We start from the raw sequence: 20,176 nt of genomic DNA, 5'->3' as shown, positions 1-20,176 counted from the left end.
ATTTCAACACCAGACCCACCATTATTATTGGGGATTTAACCCCAACAATCAGCTCTGCCGAAAAGGCAACAGTAGACAATTTATTTTCTATTGCTGGATATGAATAACATATGATGTTGCGTGGCCACAGTAGTAGCCATGTAATTTTGGAATTCCAAAATTTTAACAATTAAATCTGGAGGGATTTCTGCCAAAACCTGCTGGGTTTCGAGATTTGCTCCTGAGTCTCTGGGATCATGGCCATTGAGCAGCTTGATCAGGAGCCAGAGAGGCCGTTCATGGGCAGTGACTCGGGGTCTTGTTGGGGCAGGGAAGAAAGGTCTGGCTCCACCCCCATCTTGTGAGTCCCTGCTTGTCTCATCACTGAGGGCCCAAACCTGACTATCCAATGACCTCTGGAGGATGGCAGCTACCGAGCCGCCAAGGGGAGCAGGCGGAGGGACAGCACCCTTTCTCCCCTGGGGTGGCCTAGTGACAGTAACCTACTATTGGGTCCAGACGCATCTCTGCCAAAAATCGCTGGGTTTTGAGATTTGTTTCTGAGCCTCTGGAATCATGGCCGTTAAGCAGCTTGATTAGGAGCCAGAGAGGCCATTCATAGGTGGTGACTCAGGGTCTTGTTGGGGTGGGGAGGAAAGTGCCAGCTCCACCCCCATCCAACTGGCCAAAGGCACAGCAACAATTTTGGGGTATCTGGAAGTCTGTAGGTGCCATCAAGCTGCTGATGCACTTGCCTCACAGGTACAGATTGACCTGCTGGCGACACCATACCCCATTTAAAGTAACTCTTAGTGAATGCTGTGAAAGTCACCAGCTAGAAAGGAGGGAACTTTTGAGGAATGCAAAATGGAATCTCTGGGTGGTGGGATGGCAAAGGGACCTTGGTGTGGATATGGTGAGCCCTATACATATTAAGAGATATTAAACTATACCCTAAAATTTTACAGTATTCTAAGGTATAAATCAATTTTTTAAAGTAAAAAAGGGATCTCATAGCCATTATTTGTTTTTAGTGACCCCATCCTTTATAATTACACAATATTATTTAAGCCTTTTGGTAGCAAGCTCCCCGTGACATATTTGATATGGCAAATACAGTAATAAGAAGTTTCACAATGTTACTGGGCCCGCTCAAGCAAATCAATGAACAACAGGAGGACAGTGACAGTGACAGTGTGTAGATAGATAGATAGATAGATATAGATACAGATATATAGGTAAGGTAAAGGCCCTCCCGTTGATCGTCGATTTGCTCGAGCGGGCCCAGTAACGTCTCCATTGGAGACTTTGTTGTTACTGTGTCTGGCATATCGAATACTCTCGGTAGCTTGCCGGGCTCTCCGAGAGGGGCGGGGGAATCGAACTCGGGTCGGCCATGTTGGCCGCTTGTAAGGCAAACGCCCTACCCGCTGTGAATTCTAAGGCAACATACATGTGATGCATGTGCTCTTCAACTGAGGTATATCCTGAATCTTTCATTTTTATTTGTTCCCTCCCACCATGATTGTTAGAGAGAACACTGTCACTGTCACTGTCCTCCTGTTCATCAATTTGCTGAAGCGGGCCCAGTAACATCTGCATTGTGAGACTTGTTGTTACTGTGTTTGGCGTATTGAATACGTCATGGGTAGCTTGCTAGGCTTTGCCGTGCGGCTGAGATACTCTCGGTAGCTTGCCGGGCTCTCCAAGAGGGGTGGGGGAATCGAACTCTGGCCAGCCAGGCCGGCCACGTGTGAGGCAAACACCCTACTGGCTGTGCTATCGCTCCAATTATTACAATTATTATATTAAAGATCAAAATGACAATATGAAAAATTGAGGAATAGAAACATTTAGCACTTGGGAGTCTGGTGAAGTTTCACAAAATCTGGATTTTCCTGATCTATCCTGTTGGTATGGGTTAACATGATTCTTCCATACTTGTTTCCACATGGTAAATAACTCTAGATGCTAATCATTTTCAGATTTGAATATTTTTAAAACATTATTTCACAGGTGTGTTAAGTTCTACCAACATAAGTATATCATATTTAATAATCTTTAACAATATCCAAAAAGATGAACCTATAAAATATTATTGGGAATTATGAAATAGGACTGGAGCGATAGCACAGAAGCAGGGCGTTTGCCTTACAAGTGGCCAAGATGGCCAACCTGAGTTTGATTCCTCCACCCCTCTTGGAGAGTCCGCAAGCTACCCGTGATGTATTCGATATTCCAAACACAGTAACAACAAGTCTCATGATGGAGACGTTATTGGGCCTGCTCGAGCAAATCGATGAACAATGGGAGGACCGACCGATCATGGTATGAAATAGAAAAATTTTGATCAACTTTCTATTATTACATAAAATACCTTAAAGAAAAAAATATTCCTTTATTTGGCACTTCTACTCAATGGTATGGCTTTTTAGGGAAATACACAATCCTTTTTCTTATATTCTTAATATTCAATGCTAAGGTATTTCTCTAACATCCTCCAACAGAATAAATCTATTATGAAATGAAAGGACCCCATTGAATTAAACACGTTGGTTAATTTCTGATTATTATATTTATTATTCCTGTTGACTTAAAAATGATTCGTCTTTAAGTTCACTTTTGAAATCTTACAACTGTGCTATCATCTTTGACAATACATTCTAGGTACATTTTGTGTATTTTTTCCCCAGGCCAGGATCAAGACATTTTTCTCATCAGCACTGTGTCTACCTGGACAATGATCTTTAGGGAGTGAGGCTGGGTTCTAATATTTTTTATTGCTATTTAATTGACGTTACAGTCGGAATTTCCAGTAGAAAAGGCTAAATTTAAAATGCATACATTGTTCATATTAGGACTTTAAAGTTAGGTTAGAGTTTTTAGCCTTAAGATTTTTACATTTTTATTCCTGGAAGCTTGTATAGTAAAGTAGCAGGCTATAAAATCAATACCCAAAAGTCCATGGCTTTCTTATACATAAATAATGAGGGAGACGAAAGTGACATGGAAAAAGCAATCCTGTTCACCATCATGCCTCAAAAAATCAAGTACCTCAGAATTAGCTTAACTAAGAAAGTAAAGGACCTGTACAAAGAAAACTACAAAACACTATTTCACGAGATAAAAGAGGACATGAGGAAATGGAAACATATCCCCTGCTCATGGAAGAATTAACATTGCCTTTTTTAAAAAAAAATGTGGAATTGTTTTAAGTTTATTGTTTCTCTTTATTCATTTTTTATTTTTTATTATTATTAGTGAAACACCATGAGGTACATTTGTAGACTTACAGACTTTCGTGCTTGGGTTTCAGTTATACAAAGAATTAAAATTGTCAGAATGGCAATACTCCCCAAAGCATTGTACATATTCAACGTGATCCATGACATTCTTCAAAGAAATGGATCAACACTTCTGAAATTCATATGGAGCAACCAATCCCCACTAATAGCTAAAGCAATTCTTGGGAAAAAGAAGATGGGAGGCATCACCTTCTCCAACCTTAAACTCTACTAAAAAGCAGTTATAATTAAAACAGCATGGTACTAGAACAAAGGTAGAGCTGCAGACTAATGGAACAGGGTGGAATATCCTTACACACACCCTCAAATATACAGTCATCTAATCTTTGATACGGAAGCAAGAAATGCGAAGTGGAGGATGGAAACCCTCTTTAACAAATGCATCTGGCAAAACTAACAGCTACCTTCCAAAAAAAATGGGCTCAGACCTCTACCTACACCATGCAAAAAAGTCAGATCAAAATGGATTAAAGACCTCAACATCAGACCAGAGTACATCAGGTACATTGAAGACATGGTCGGCAAAACCCTCCACAACATTGAAGCTAAAGATATCTTTAAAGAGGACACCCACTGGTCAAACAAGTGGAAACAGAAGTAAACAGATGGGACTACCTTAAACTGAGAAGCTTCTGCACCTCAAAAGACACAGTGAACAGAATTCAAAGACAATCTACAGAATGGGAAAGGACATTCACCTAATACCCATTGGATAAGGGGTTGATTTCAAGGATTTACAAGGAACTGGTTGAACTCTACAAAAAGAAAACATCAAACCCCATCAGAAAATGGGGTGACTAAATGAACAGAAACTTTCTCAAAGAAGAAACCCGAATGGCCAAAAGACAGATGAAAAAATGCTTTTCATCACTAATCATCAGGTAGATGCCGATCAAAACAACAATGAGATATCACCTCACACCACAGAGACTGGCCCACATCCAAAAGAACAAAAGCAACCGGTGTTGGTGTGGATGTGGGGAGAAAGGGATTCTCCTTCACTGCTGGTGGGAATGCCAAATGGTCTGCCCTTTTGGAAAACAATATGGGTACTTCTCAAAAAATTAGAAATTGAGCTTCCATTTGACAAAGCAATACCAATTCTGGGAATATATCCTGGAGATGCAAAAAAGTGTAGTAAAAATGACATCTGCACGTGTATGTTCATTGCAGCACTGTTTTCAATAGCCAGAATCTGGAAAGCACCCGAGTGCCCGAGAACAGATGACTGGCTAAAGAAACTTTGGTACATCTACACAATGGAACACTATGCAGCTGTTAGAAAAGATGAAGTCATGAAATTTGCATGTAGGTGGATCAACATCAACATGGAAAATATGTTGTGAAATGGGTCAGATAGAAAGGGACAGAAACAGAAAGATTGCACTCATTTGTATAATATAAAGTAACAGAATGGGAAACTAATACCCAAGAATATCAGAGATAAGTACCAGGAGGATTACTCCACAGCTTAGAAGCCGGCCTCACCTGCTGAGGGAAAAGGCAGTTCAGATAGAAAAGGGATCACCAATTAAAGGGTGCTAGGAGAATCCGCTCAAGATGGGAGATGCACGCTGAAAGTAGACTATAGACCAAACATGATGGCCACTTAATACCTCTATTGCAAATCACAACACCCAGAAGGAAAGAGAGAGAGCAAAAGGGAATGCCCTGCCACAGAGTCAGGGTGGGTTGGTGGGGATAGGGTGGGGGTTGTGGGAGGGATTATGGGACCATTGGTGGGGGAAAATGGGCACTGGTGGAGGGATGGATATTGACCATTGTATGACTGAAATGCAAACAGGGAAGTTTTTAAGTCATGGTGATTCACTAATAAAAAAATAAATAAAATAAAAACACTTAAAAAAAAAGATTTTGCATTCTCTATTTTCTCACATTGAGAACCCTGATTGACCAGTCCTTAAGTGTCTTTTCTACTGTTGAGGTTTTCTGAAGGTCATGCTAATGTAGATTCTTAAATAGTTACTCATTAGCATATTAGTTGAAGGTTTTTTATGAAAATCGTTTTCCTGTGCTTTTTATACATAAAATTCAGTTTGGTCTGATATAGAATACATGTGTTCTTTTTCATTGCTTTGGTTATCTTTGGGGTGGGTGCATTGGACCTGTAGGCTGTTTGTAATAGTTTGTTAATTTTCAAATTGGATATTTCCTTGTTATGTTATTTTTTCTGCTTCAAAGTTTAAAGTCACAATAGTCAGCAAGCTCTTTGGAGAAATTTCAGTCTTTTGAGATTTATTGACATTTTAAAATGAATTAGCATATAATGTTTTGGTGAATGCTTTCATGTACTTTCATATAATCTATTATTGATTTATGCTATAAAATTAATAAGGTGAAAATTTTTATAATATTTAAGCCTACCTAGTGATATTTTTCTTGATTATGATGATTAGTCAGAAAAAGGTATCAGATTAGGATTATAGTCTTTTTCCTCTTATTGCATACTGTTTGCTTAATTATATAGAAATTAATTATATGCATACATATTTATGATTGCTAGGTCCTTTTCTTCCTTTCTTCCTCCTTCCTTCCCCTTTTCTCCGTTTCTTCTTCCTTCCTTCCTTTCTTTGTTATTGTTGTTGTCCTTCTTATCATTCTTTATTCTTTTTCCTCATTGTTCTCCTCTTCTTCTGCCTCTGCCTCCTTCTTTCTTCTTTCTTCTTTGTGTTTCGTTTTGGCCACACAAAATTACTCCTGGCAGGAATTTGGAATCATATTGCTGATGGTAATAAAACCAGGTTCCTGCAAGACCTAACCTCTGTACTATCACTCTGCCCTGTAGAGTTATTAGGTCTCCTAATTATTTGTTGTATTTATCATGAAATAATAAATCTTATAATATTCTTTGTCTTAAAAATCTGCTTTGATAATAGTTACACAGTGGGAATGGAAGGATGGAGCACTAGATAAATCTAAGGTTAATCTAGTCTAATGTGCCTTTTTAATCTCAATCACCTATCCAGTCAAGGTATCCAATCAAGAATGGTATGGAGGTGGGAAATAACAGCAGGAAAAAGGAAGGTGAGGAAGAGGAGAATGGAAAAAAAAGGAAGGGTCTCTCTCTATGTGTGTCTCTGTTTCTGTCTTTCTCTCTCTCTCTCTCCTTCTCTCTCTCTCTCTCTCTCTCTTTCACGCACACACAAACACATACACACACAGAAAGCTGGGAGGAAACTTCTGGGGTACAATCCTAGGGAGGCCCAGTGACAGATTAGAGCGGCAAGCTCCAGAAAGGAGAAAGATGACAAGATTATTTTACCCAGCAGTGAGAGATTCCAGATAAGAAATAGCTCAGGGGAAAAGAGCAGATCATCTTAAACTGAAGGCAACCAAGAGGACCTGGCAATTTGGACCAGAGGATAGAGAAGATGGGTTGAGTGATGTCTTACATGAGGAACCCAGACACATCTAAATGAATTGTGCAATTAAGCTTCCTAAACATCTGAGTTTTTTATGCAGATCTTTTATACAGTTCTCAAGAAACCACAAGCTCAGAAATAAATCCACTTCCATGCTAACAATTTGATCACATAAACTTTGCTATGCTCAGTGGTTAAATGCCATGCCCTTACACATTGTAATATTCTTTCTTTGGCTGGAGCAATAGCACAGCAGTTAGGGCATTTGCCTTGCACACAGCCAACCCAAGTTCGATTCCTCCTCCGCTCTCAGAGAGCCTGGCAAGCTACCAAGAGTATCTCGCCCACACAGCAAAGCCTGGCAAGCTACACATGACATATTCGATATGCCAAATACAATAACAACAAAGTCTCACAATGGAGACGTTCCTGGGCCCCCTCGAGAAAATCGATGGACAATGGGAGGACAGTGACAATATTCTTTCTTGTTTAGGGCATTTGCCTTGCACACAGTTGACTGGGGTTCAATTCTTCCACCCCTCTCAGAGAACCCGGCAAGCTACCTAGAGTATCCCACCCACACGGCAGAGCCTGGCAAGCTCCCCGTGGCGTATTTATTATTATTTGTCGATTGCCTCGAGCAGGCCCCAGTAACGTCTCTTTGTCCTAGCCCTGAGATTTTTTTTTTAAAAAGTGGCATATTCAAGGCTCTTTCAGAGTTAGGAGAATGAGACCCTTCATTGTTACTGGTATTTGGCATATTGGGTACACCACGGGGAGTTTGCCAGACTCTGCCGTGTGGGCAGGTTACATTCGGTAGCCTGCCAGTTTGTCTAAAGTAGGAATGAGATGATAAGATGACTATAAAACCCGGGATAAGACTATAAAACCCGGGATATAAGACTATAAAACCCGGGAGCTGGCTTTTATAGTCTCTGAATCTTGGCCTTGATGGGATTACACAGCGCCAGGGGGCCAGTTCGTGGGTGTGACCCCCGCCTACTGGAATTTGGAGGATCTGGGTGGAGGATGCCCAGCCCCAAGCCGAGTAGGCTTGGAGGTCTTGGCCCCGGTACCCGCGTGGCTTTGTCCCTCTGCCGGTACCTTCATGTGTGCGGAGAGTGGTCTCAGCATGGTGGTGGCTGGTCCTGGAGGTCTTTGGCTGCCGAAGCCCTGGTCGGGGTGGGGAGGAAACTCAACCCGCTCCCCTCCAAGGGGCCCTGGCGAGGACAGCCAGGCGCGGGGGCAGGAGACTCTGCCAAAAAAAATGCCAAAAAAAAATAACAATATGCCCCCCAAAAAAGAAGAATATGCCAAAAAAAAAATAACAAGTCTCACAATGGAGCCATTACTGGTGCCTGCTCGAGCAAATCAATGAACTACGGGAGGATAGTGCTACTGTTTATTTTTATATTAAATTGGTTTTGCAAAAAATTTAGTAGTAAAGTGAGTGAGGATGGCTTTTGTAGCTATACTCCTTCCTCTTTTATAGTTTATACAAAAAGGACTTCCTCTAAAACTTTTTCTTTCATTGATCCTGCAAAGGAAAAGAGATAATGACCTGACACTGTCATTTTTATCCCCTCTGCTTTATTTGTAGTTTCTGTTCACATGCCCTTGCATTTATCCTGTACAATTTGATTTTTGCTTCTAGAATTTTCTCTTATGAAGAGCCTTTACCTTGGAGTGCATTTTGACTAGTACTATAAGTCTGCTTATCTCAAACTTCTGTTTTCATTGTCGTTTTTCAGAGTGTGTGTAAAGCTTCTCCCAATTTCAGTTGTAGTTCACAGGTTGGCCCTTATACTTTGCAGGAGTACATACTTAAGATTCTCTGGTTCTTCACCTTTCAGTAGTTTGTCCTACCCGTTTGTCTTTTGAGGTTTGTGAGGATATTGAGCATGTAAGAGTTTTTGGTGGATATTTTCCTGGGAGGTTTTTTTTTCTTTTATATCTTAATTGCTTTGATCTTTATAGTTCTCTTTTTTGCATGGGGATACAGGAAAGTATCACAACAATTCTCTTGTATCCATCTTTTCAGCTCCATATGGCACTCCTGAGTCTTAGCAGAATAGTATATTTTTTATAAGGAAGTGATATTCATCTGTTCCAGAGAGGGCCATTCCAAAAGGCAGATTGAAAATATCTTCATTATTTAGTGACATCTTGAATTGTCTCTGAGTTTACTTCATTTTTTTTAGTGTCATTTATTTTTACTACTTGCTTTTAACATGCCAGAGTCATTTAGAGAGAATCTCATAAAAATAATGTGTAGACTCAATATGAGAGCCTGTATCGCAATTGAAAGCATGAGATCAAAATTCCAAAATTGCAGTCACAGAACTTTGAAATGTGCTTACCAGGTGGCATTGGGAGGCAGGGTGCTGTTGGGGGGCGGGGGGAGATGGGGAGGGAATCATTTCCTCCACAACACCAGTGAAGGAAAGTTTACACTGGTGGTAGGACTGTTGTTCAAATATTGTATGCTTAAAACTCAACTATCAGTAACTTTGTATATTACTATTTAATTAAATTAAAAAAATTAAAACTAACAATCTGAATTGCTATACAGTAGCTGGAAATTGTTTGGCTTTATATTTACATATTTGGAAGTTCTAGCAGGGAAGCGCAGCTACTTGTATAACCTCGACTGAAGACCGGTCCGTCTCTATTAGGGGAAGGCCACCCTCTTCCACCTAGTGTGCAGCTTCTGGAGGGACACACATGGAGCGGTGAGGGAGGAAGGGGCCCCTGCCTCGCCAGCCAGATCAGCTAAATCAACCCTGGCAATCAATGGGGTGACGGATGTTGCAGCCAGATCACACTCACATCCAGCCGAGCGATGTGATATGGGCTGGAGTGATAGCACAGCCATAGGGTGTTTGCCTTGTTCGCGGCCAACCGGCTGAGCTGGGTTGGATTCCTCCGCCCCTCTTGGAGAGCCTGGCAAGCTACCCAGAGTATCTCGCCCCCACAGCAAAGCCTGACAAGCTAACGTGACATATTTGATAAGCCAAACACAGTAACGAGTCTAACAATGGAGGCATTACTGGGCCCGCTCGAGCAAATCGATGAACAACGGGAGGACAGTGCTACGGTGCTACATATTTACATAAACAGAATTATCCAAAAGAATGGATTTTATCTTTACCACCCAGCACTCAAACAGGTATCTTTCATATAAATTCAAACTAGGAGAATACTAATACTAGACAGGATTTTCTAACCTACAATGCCCCTAGATTATATGATAATTTGATAATTTGTAGCAATTGCTGCCCTATTCTCGTGCTTGTTACAAAACTACTTATACTTCATTCTGAGGTTAATATAGTTACATGTAATTCCAGTAGTACTAAGTCTTTGCTCTCTGTCACCATTTGGAGACATTTTCCTTTTTCCATGGCCAGTCCCAAACCTAAAGAATTAACTCTAATCATTTTCTCCATAGAGAATCATTAATTAATATTTCACATTGATTCAAATTAATTGTAGGATATAGATCAATTGTAGAATTTTCTGATAAATTTACAATTTTGCACACAGAGCATTGTAAATTAAATTGCCTGTCTTGGGCCAGGAAGATAGTTCAAAGGGGTGGTATGTATATCTTGTGTATGAGGTCAAGGTTCTATTCCCAGTACCAGGTACTAGCCCCACCCCCAGCACTGACAGATGTAGTTTGATGGCATCCATCAATGCTTGATCCTAAGCACCTGTTTGTCAGACACAGCTGGACTGTGTATCAGTAAGGACTAATTCTAGGCTCTCAAGCACAGCTGGGATGACATGCCATGAAATGTTTGCCTCTTGTAAAATTAACACAACTCTATTATTACTTCATTTGTTGACTTGGAACCCCTTACTCATCATGATAACTCAGATCAGCTATGGCTTTCAATTTATAAATTGAAAGAAAATGAAATTCAATTTTCTCTGCTTAAAGTTTTGTGGACAGTTTATAATAGAGCCCTCAGGAAATCATTCAGTGAGTAGCAATAACATTGCAAACCTCTTTTTATGCCAGTCAGTCAGAAATATCCATGAGAATCACAAAAATCTGTTAGCCTCAACTAAATTAGTGACATTTCAGGGGATGCTTTTTAAGATATATATATATATATATTTGTATTTCTCTAATTTAATATGAACTATACAACATATACAAATTAAAGTAATATAAAAAGTTTTTTATGCTAAACCTTCAGCAATCTCTTTAGAAGTTAATTTTAATTGGATTTCAAAATATTTCTTATCTATAGAGTAAAGCTTGAGACATTGGTAGAAGGAAATAGACACTGGTGAAGGGATTGCTGTTGGAATATTGTATGCTTGGAGATCATGAATTATTTTGTAGCCATAGTTCACAGCGATTCAATAAAAAAGAAAGAAAAATAACTGGGAAACAAAAAGTCAACTGCGTATAACCAGTTTTATTTGTGAAAAAACCAGAATCAATGATGTTAATTGTTTTGGTCATTGAGACTGGAGCAATAGCACAGCAGGTAGAGTGTTTGCACTTACCTTGCACACAGCCAACCCAGGTTCAATTTCCAGCATCCCATATGGTCCCCTGAACATTGCCAGGAGTAATTCGTGAGTACAGATCCAGGAGTAACCCCTGTGTGCATCACAAGATGTAACCCAAAAAGCAAAAAAGAAAAAAAATATTTTGCTCATTTGGCTAGAATAAGGATTCAGTGCTCTACATCTTCCAAGTCTTATATTATTTCCTTTTTATGAGACGTCCCCATAATAGAACTTTCAAAATATTTTAAGATGGTTCATCAGACAATACTAATATCAAAACTTTGAAAGGTCTTCCCAAAAGACTAACTTGATTTATAATTAATAAAGTTATGAAATATGGGCTGGAGCAATAGCACAGAGGGAAGGTTGTTTGCTTTGCATGTGGCCAACCCAGGTTCGATTCCTCTGCCCTTCTCGAAGAGCCCAGCAAGCTACCAAGTGTATCTCATCCTCACAGCAAAGCCTTGCAAGGTACCCGTGACGTATTCGATATGCCAAACAGAGTAACAACAAGTCTCACAATGGAGACGTTACTGGGCCTCCTTGAGCAAATTGATGAACAACAGGAGGACAGTGACAGTGACAGTGACAAATACCTGAAAAATTATGATGAAAATAGTCAAGGAATAAATTTATTGCTAAAGAATTTTAAAACTAATTTTTTTTAGTTTATTGAATCACTGTGGGAAAAGTTACAAAGCTTTCAAGTTTAAGTCTCAGTTATGCAAATATCAAACACGTTTCCCTTTACCAATACTTATTTTTCACCACGAAGAACCCCAATAAACTCCCCCTCCCAACCCTGTCAATGCCTGTGAGGCAGATGAATTCTAATTAACACTCTATCTACTTTGACTAGATTCATTGTTTCGATAGAAGATGCACCATTATTATTTAGAGTTTACACCCCCCAAATCAGACATGCTGAAAAGGCATTGTGAAATAATTTGTTTTCTACAGCCGGTCATGAGAATCAACAAATGATTTTGGTTTTCTGATATTTTACTTATTAACCCTGGAAGTATTTCTGCTGAGAGTCAGATAATTATAAGATTGGTTTCTGTGCTCTGGAGCCATGACCGTGCCGGAGAGCCGCTCGTGGGGGGCAACTCGTGACCTCAGTAGGGCGTGAAGGACGAGCCGGGAACACCCCCTTTCCCATGAGGTTTCAGTCGCCCCATCACCACCGGCTCATACCTGGCTTTCCACAAAGCTCCCAAGCGGCTGCCATCTTTCTTTCCAGAGGGAAAAGGGCAGAAAGGACCAAAATGCCTCCAGGCAGGCATGGTGGCGTGGATTAACATATAGTCCATTCACTTTTCTGCTGCAAGTTGCCAGGCTCTGCATTAAGTCCTTGTGTTTCTGGAGCCATGGCTGTGCCCTAGAATTTTAAAACTAACTTTAACCTTGGAAATCATACCTAGTATGCAGATATGTAAGGGAAAAAATACTTTTCTCAGAGGAAAGTCTCCATATATTAACCCTTTGTCAGATGATTGGTGGGCAAATATTTCTCATAGTCTGCAAGGTGCCTTTTTTATTCTGGTCAACACTTCCTTTGCAGTGCAGAAGCTTCTTAATTTGATTGTGTCCCATTGCTGGTTTTTGCTTCCATTTTTTTGGTCATTGTAATTGAGTAATTGAAGATGTATCTAGTTAAATGCCATGAAGGTTCTGCCTATGTTTTCTTCAGTATAATTTATAGATTCACCTTTGATATTGAGGTCTTTAATTCGTATTGATTTGTTCTTTGTGCATGGTGTGAGAGAGCTCTAAGTTCATATTATAAACATGAATGACTTCTTTTCTAGCAATATTTGTTGAAGATGCCTTCCTTCCTCCTCTTTAGAGTCTTTGATCTTGTCTTAAAAATACTTTTCCATACATCTAGGAATCTGTCTCTAGGCTCTCAGTTCTATTCCTTTGATAGGAGAGCCTGTTGATACGTAGTAACACATTTTTATTGCTGTCATTTCTGAGTATAATTTAAAGTTGGGGACAGAGAAATCCCCCCTTTTTTTTAACCTTAGCATTACTTTGGGTATTCAGGGGAGGGCGGGATAATTCTCCCTATAAACTTAACAGCATTTAGTCTATGTTTGTAAAAAATAGCATTGGCATTTGTATAGTGTTGACATTGGCATTTGTATAGTGTTGACATTGAATCTATATAGTACTTCTGGCAGTTGTCTCTTTGAAAATTAATCTTTCCGATTCATATTCAAGGGATGTCATCTTCCTCCTCCTCTTCCTCCTCCTTCCTTCTCCTCCCTCCCTCCTTTCTTCTTCTTCCTTCTTTTCCCTCTCCCTCTTTCTTCCACCATTCCCCTCCCCTTCTCCTTCTTCTTCCTCTTCTTCTTCTTCCTCCTCTTTCTTTCTCCTCCTTCTTCCCTTCCCTTTCCCTTTCCTCTCCTCTTCCTCCCTCCTCCTCCTTCTCTTTATTTTTTCTTCTTCCTTTCTTCTTTCTTCTTCATTTTCTTTATGCAAGTTATGTTTTTTGTTCAGATGATTCCCAGCTTCTTGATATTTTTGTTGCACAATTATAAATGAGTTTTTTCTCTTTTTTTTAAATATGGAAATGCTGTGTAGATTTCTAAATGAATTTCTGTGTGTTGATTTTGTAGTCTGCCATATATGTTCATTGTTTCTTGAAAATTTTGTAGACTTTAGAGTTTTCTAATTATAATGTCATGCCATCTGAAAATAGTAATGATGTGACTTTCTAATCAGGATGTTTTTATATATTTTGTCCTTATTGATGTGATAAGGACTTTTGGTACTATATTTAATAATAGTGGTCAAAGTGGATAACCATGTCTTGTGCTCAGTCTTGTCAGTATATGAATGATTACTTTTATTTATTACTATATTCAAAGAAACTATCAGAAAGCTATTATTGGTGCCTCTTAGTAGTAATAATTGTGCTGGAATGAAATCAGCATTTAGATGAATAAATATATTTAAAAATAACTACACCTTTTAACGTTCGTGTGTATGTGTGTGTGTGTATGCTTGTGTGTGTATGTGATTTGTGTATGTTTTGACAGCTTTTTGGAGACTACAGCCTATTTCTTCATGAAACCAAAACTTGGAGAAAAGGAAGTCTCTACAAATGTTTTCTTCAGTATCTGGCATGAATTCAGTTCTGACTTTAAGGACTTTTGGAAAAAAGAAAACAAACTTATTCTACAAGAGAGGTAGGTTTATGTATCTATTTTCCATTTGCACAATGCAATGAGATTTTAAAATTTCTAGTTTATTGGGACTTATACCACTGATCTTGCCAGCTCCTATAGACTGAATGAAAAGATTAAAAGGTCTTCAATCTGGGATTTCTAGGATGAAACAACTTAGCAATATTTTGAGTTTAATAATATGAGTCAATGTAGAGACTGTTATGCCACAGAGAATAGTTGGAATGATGATTTGGAGGGCCAATGTCTAGTAAACCAATTTTATAATAAGAAAACCACACAAAAACAGATCACATAAGAGAGGTATTTTGATGATAAACATACATCAGATAATTATAGCAAACACCATAAAGGTAAGATTTATAATTTTGTTTTATTTTGCTTAATTCATGGGACATCTATTTGTATAAAAATTTTTCTTATTTAAGAAACCATTAAATATAATTTAAATATTATATTTATACATTAAATATAAGTTCATGAAGAAGTTTAGTCCCCTCAGAGTAGCATGACCAAATAGCAGAGTCTGATAGGATAAATAAAAATAATGTAATTCCTACTGTAATGAAAACCTTAGTACTGAACAAATTAATAAATTTCCCAAAAAAAAGTTGCACTGAGTTAGATCTTTACTTAGATCTGAGGAAATGTATCTTTAAAGGTTTTCATCACGTCATAAAATCTCACACTTTTCTGCCTGTTGTCTCTTTTTTGATCTTGCTTACATATAAAATCCTACCTATCCAATGAGGTTTCATTTGTGAGTAAATTTTGATGCATCCTTATGCCAAATTATTAATTATTATAGTTTATTGAGCTATATCTCACTTGTGTTCATAGAATTGCTTACATTTTATAACTTTACTTACTGTACAAAATATTCTCAAAGAATAGCAGGTAAAAACAACAAATTAAAACAAGCATATTTGAATCACTTTCTTTTGACATATGTGTGTTATAATATATAATACATATATATTAAAGTAATAATTCATGACATACATATATATTATCTTTCTCCCAAAACTTGTTCATTTCAGAAATTTGTAAAATAGAAACTTAATTTTTGTCTCTATGACATTTGCTGTTTCCCACATTTCCCACATTTTATTTTTTAAATATTTTTATTTTTTATTAACCATGAATCACAGTACAATGTTATTCTTTATTAAGGCAGGCATACAATGTTCCAACACCAGTCCCTTCACCAGTATACACGCCTCTCCAGCAATATCCCCAGTTTCCCTCCCAACTCCCCAGCCTGTCTCTAGATACTTTTCCCCTCCACCATTGTCCTAGTTAGTGATCCCATTCCTAACTTTTCCCCCACACTCCACCTCCAACCCAGTGGCAAGCTTTCTACTTATGCACAGTTCTCCTGCTCTTCATTTCTATTTACTTTTGGGCTTTGTTATTCCCTTGTGATACTTATTTTTGTCCCACATATGAAATCATTCTCTGTCTGTACCTTTCCCTCTGACTAACTTCACTCAACACAATACTCTCCCATTCACATAGTAACAAATTACATGGCTTTACTTTTCCTACTGCTGAGCAGTACTTCATTGTGTAAATGTACCAGTTTTTTTTATCCAGTCATCTGTTTGGGTTCACTTGGGTTGTTTCCAAATTCTTGCAGTTGTGAAGAGTGCTACAATGAACAGAGCCTGTTTTCATTTCTATTTTAAATTTGTTTACCTGTAAAGGAGCCTGAAAATCAGTCACATTAAACTAAAAAGGTGGCCAGAAATGGTGAGTCTAGGTATCAGTAAAAAAAGGACTTATGAGGCTATAGTAACTGCTCTGGTAGTACATCAAATAAGTAAGCAAATCACAGAAGACTTGTATTGTCCTGTGGTAATGCCTTTGGAGGAACAAGAACATAGGTAGACATATTCATCTTTGTTTTATTATCATAGGCCTGTATGCAAACTATGTTGGAGCAAGTATTGGGATGAATCCAGATGCATAGCTCCCAAATGACCCTAACTGTGACCTAAGATGTCTGTGCCCCACAACTGAGAGTTGTGTTTCTAGGCAACTCTATTCATGACTTTTTTTATACTTGATCTTTTTTTTATGACCTTTGTTTATGACCTTTATTTTATACTTGACGGGACCTGAACTATGCCTTGCATGCAGCCAACATGGTCGACCCAAGTTCGATTCCTCCGCCCCTCTCGGAGAGCCCGGCAAGCTACTGAGAGTATCTCGTCCGCACGGCAGAGCCTGGCAAGCTCCCCGTGACGTATTTGATATGCCAGACACAGTAACAACAAAGTCTCCAATGGAGACGTTACTGGGCCCGCTCGAGCAAATCGATGAACAACGGGAGGGCCTTTCTGTATATCTCATAAAAGAAGTTATCTTTTGTATAGTTCATCTTTGCTTATCCTGAACCAGAACTAAACTGTGTGCTTTTTGACTCATACAATGACATTTCAACAGTGTTTTGAATTGGTGCATTACAACTGCTCTTCTCTGCAGACTTCTCATTTTTCTAAACCATTAGCTCTACAGACTAAGGAGGAACATTGGTAGGTAAAAGAAATTCTTTGTCTTTCAACATCTGTGTTGTAGTATGTTTCTTGGAAGATTGTTTACTATGAAACTCAAGGCAGTCACTGGTCTAAATGGTATGCAGAAAATATTTGTTTCCTTACAACAGGACCAGCTGTAGCTGGAGATTTGCAGCTTCCAGCAAACTGTGCAAAATAAAAATGTGGGCCTCTTGTTTGGAAATTAACAATTTCAAAAATTATTCTATCAGAACAAAAATAAAATGATTAAAAAACAAAAATAACATTTTCAATACAGCAGGGCATAAAATCCAGAGCCCTTCGAAGAGTGGGGTCCTATTTGACTCCACAGGTATATACACCTATGAAGCAAACCATAGCTTAGGCCTGAAGTGTCAGCTTTTAACTTAGTATCATATTTTCTGAAATTAAATAAAATGATATTTTGAAAATTTTTTGAGTGCCCTCAAAAATCAAAAGGAAAAAGAACTGTGGTTCTTAAGTGTGTTGAGCCACTAACACAGTTGATATTAATGTTAGCAGAACCTTAAGTAGCATTGCCATTACTAAAATTGGATGTTGTTTTCCAATTACTTTGCTCCCAAGGTGCTCTGATTTTCAATAATATTTATAATCTATAGCACGGTGGATAGGGTATTTGCCTTGCACGCAGCTGAGCTGGCTGACCCAGGTTCTATTCCTCCGCCCCTCTTGGAGAGCCCAGCAAGCTACTGAGAGTATCTCGCCTGCACAGCAAAGCATGGCAAGCTACCTGTGACGTATTTGATATGCCAAACACAGTAACAACAAGTCTCACAATGGAGACGTTACTGGGCCCACTTGAGCAAATCGATGAACAACAGGAGGACAGTGACAGTGACAATCTTTTCTCTAATAATCATATACTACCTGATGCATATTTATTTTATACTGTTCCTTTTTCCTTATGTTTGTGTTTTGGTTTCTATTTCCCAATAATATTTCTTATCTTAACTTCTGACATAATTTGCGTTGTTACTAAGCTTCAGTATCATTCCTTTCTTAATGTCTCTGTCATGCTGATTTTATTCAATACATCATTGATAAAATATAGGAACCTTCACTTGCTTTAATAGTCAAACTACAGAAAGGCACTTATCTGTGTAGTATCTAAATATAGAGGTCCTAATTATGTTGTAAGGATCTCCCTAATTGAAGTTGTAGCACAAGTTGTAATACAAGGGTGTATCCTATTATCTTTTAAAACATTTATTATCACTATCACCCCGTTGTTCATCGATTTGCTCCAGCGGGCACCAGTAACGTCTCCATTTGTCCCTGTCATATGATAGTGTAGCCCGATGGCATTAAGGGGCTCTTTCAGGGTCAGGGAAATAAGGACTATCATTGTTACTGTTTTTGGCATATCGAGTACACCACTTGTAACTTGCTAGGCTCTGCCATGAGGGCAGGATACTCTTGCTGGGCTCTCTGATTTTATATTTCATTTTTCATTTCATTTCATCATCCTGTTATTCATCGATTGCCTCGAGCAGGCCCCAGTAACGTCTCTTTCATCCTAGCCCTGAGATTATATTCAAGGCTACTTAGGAGAATGAGACCCATCATTGTTACTGGTATTTGGCATATTTGGTACGCCACGGGGAGTTTGCCAGACTCTGCCCTGTGGGCAGGCTACATTCAATAGCCTGCAAGTTTGTCCAAATTAGGAATGAGACAATAAGATGTCATAAAAAAAGGTTCTGATAAGATGTCTCGCTGGCCGCAAATGCGGCCGCGTGGTTCCGGGATCTGGATTTTATAGTCTCTGAGTCTTGGCCGCTGATGGGATTACACGGCGCCAGGGGGCCAGGTGGTGGGTGTGACCCCCGCCTACTGGAATTTGGAGGATCTGGGTGGAAGATGCTCGACTCCAATTCGAGTAGGCTTGGAGGTCTCGGCCCCGGAACCCGCGTGGCTTTGTCCCTCTGCCAGTACCTTCATGTGTGTGGAGAGTGGTCTCAGCATGGTGGTGGCTGGTCCTGGAGGTCTTCGGCTGCCGGAGCCCTGGTCGGGGCGGGGAGGAAAGCTCAACCCGCTCCCCTCCAAGGGGCTCCGGGAAGGAACACCCAGGCGCGGGGGCAGAAGATTTTATATTATTGATTTAATTATTTTTAATTATTTAAGTAGCACTGTCGCACTGTCCTCCAGTTGTTCATCGATTTGTCCGAGCGGGCCCAGTAACATCTCCATTGTGAGACTTGTTGTTACTGTGTTTGACATATCGAATACATCACGGGGAGCTTGCCAGGCTTTGTCGTGTGGGTGAGATACTCTCGGTAGCTTGCCGGGCTCTCCAAGAGGGGCAGAGGAATCGAAACTGGCTCGGCCGGGCTGGCTGCGTGCAAGGCAAACACCTTACCACTGTGTTATCACTTTATTTTATTAATTTTATTTATTTAATTATTTAAAGAGCGATAGCACAGTGGGTAGGGCGTTCGCCTTACAAGCGGCCAACATGGCCGACCCGAGTTCAATTCCTCCACCCCTCTCGGAGAGCCTGGCAAGCTACCGAGAGTATTCGATATGCCAGACACAGTAACAACAAAGTCTCCAATGGAGACGTTACTGGGCCCGCTCGAGCAAATCGACGATCAACGGGAGGGCCTTTACCTTTACTTTTACCTTTTAATTATTTATAAAATAATAAATTATTTTATATTATTGATAATATAAAACTTTTTATTTGAAATATATATTTTATATCATTTATTAGAAAAATAAAATACATTAACATATTTTATTTTATAAATGATAAGAATTATAACCACTAAAAATAAAAACTAGATCAGTTCCATGTTAAAAAAAAATGATATCTCACCCTCTACCACCTTTTTTCCCTTTTTTATTTCCCCTTTTGTTCTCCTTCTTTTGTTCTCTGCTCTGTGCTTTATTTCCAACCCAGGCAATTCCTTTAAAGGTATGGGAGCTGGATAGATAGTACAGTGGGTAGGGCTCTTGCCTTGCACATGGTTGACCTGAATCAATCTATTAGGTCATATGGTCACCTGAGCACCACCCAAATTAATTCCTGAGTGCAGAGTCAGTAGTTACCCCTGAGCATCACTGGGTATAGCCCCTAAACAAATAAAAGCATAGAACCATGACCTTATATCCATGCATTCTTATAACAGAATGGGGGGAGATAAATCCACAAATAACGAACTCTGAGTTGTATTTATTTTTGGATTAACTACAGTGACCAAAGTCATAATTAGTTAAGCAGT

The 20,176-nt window shown here is 39.2% G+C and overlaps 1 protein-coding gene across 1 annotated transcript in view; it reads left to right on the top strand.

Moving 5' to 3' along the window:
• Positions 1-20,176, top strand: part of FMN2 (formin 2) — a 391,740-nt gene that overhangs the window by 338,742 nt on the left and 32,822 nt on the right. Inside the window, exon 16 of the mRNA XM_056132042.1 lies at positions 14,245-14,394. Within this exon, the coding sequence (XP_055988017.1) occupies positions 14,245-14,394 (150 nt within the window). The remainder of the gene's footprint in view (positions 1-14,244; positions 14,395-20,176) is intronic.

The sequence above is a fragment of the Sorex fumeus genome, unplaced genomic scaffold (genome assembly GCF_029834395.1).
Source record: "Sorex fumeus unplaced genomic scaffold, SorFum_2.1 ptg000007l, whole genome shotgun sequence".
NCBI lineage: Eukaryota > Metazoa > Chordata > Mammalia > Eulipotyphla > Soricidae > Sorex > Sorex fumeus.
This window is presented reverse-complemented; position numbering and strand designations above follow the sequence as displayed.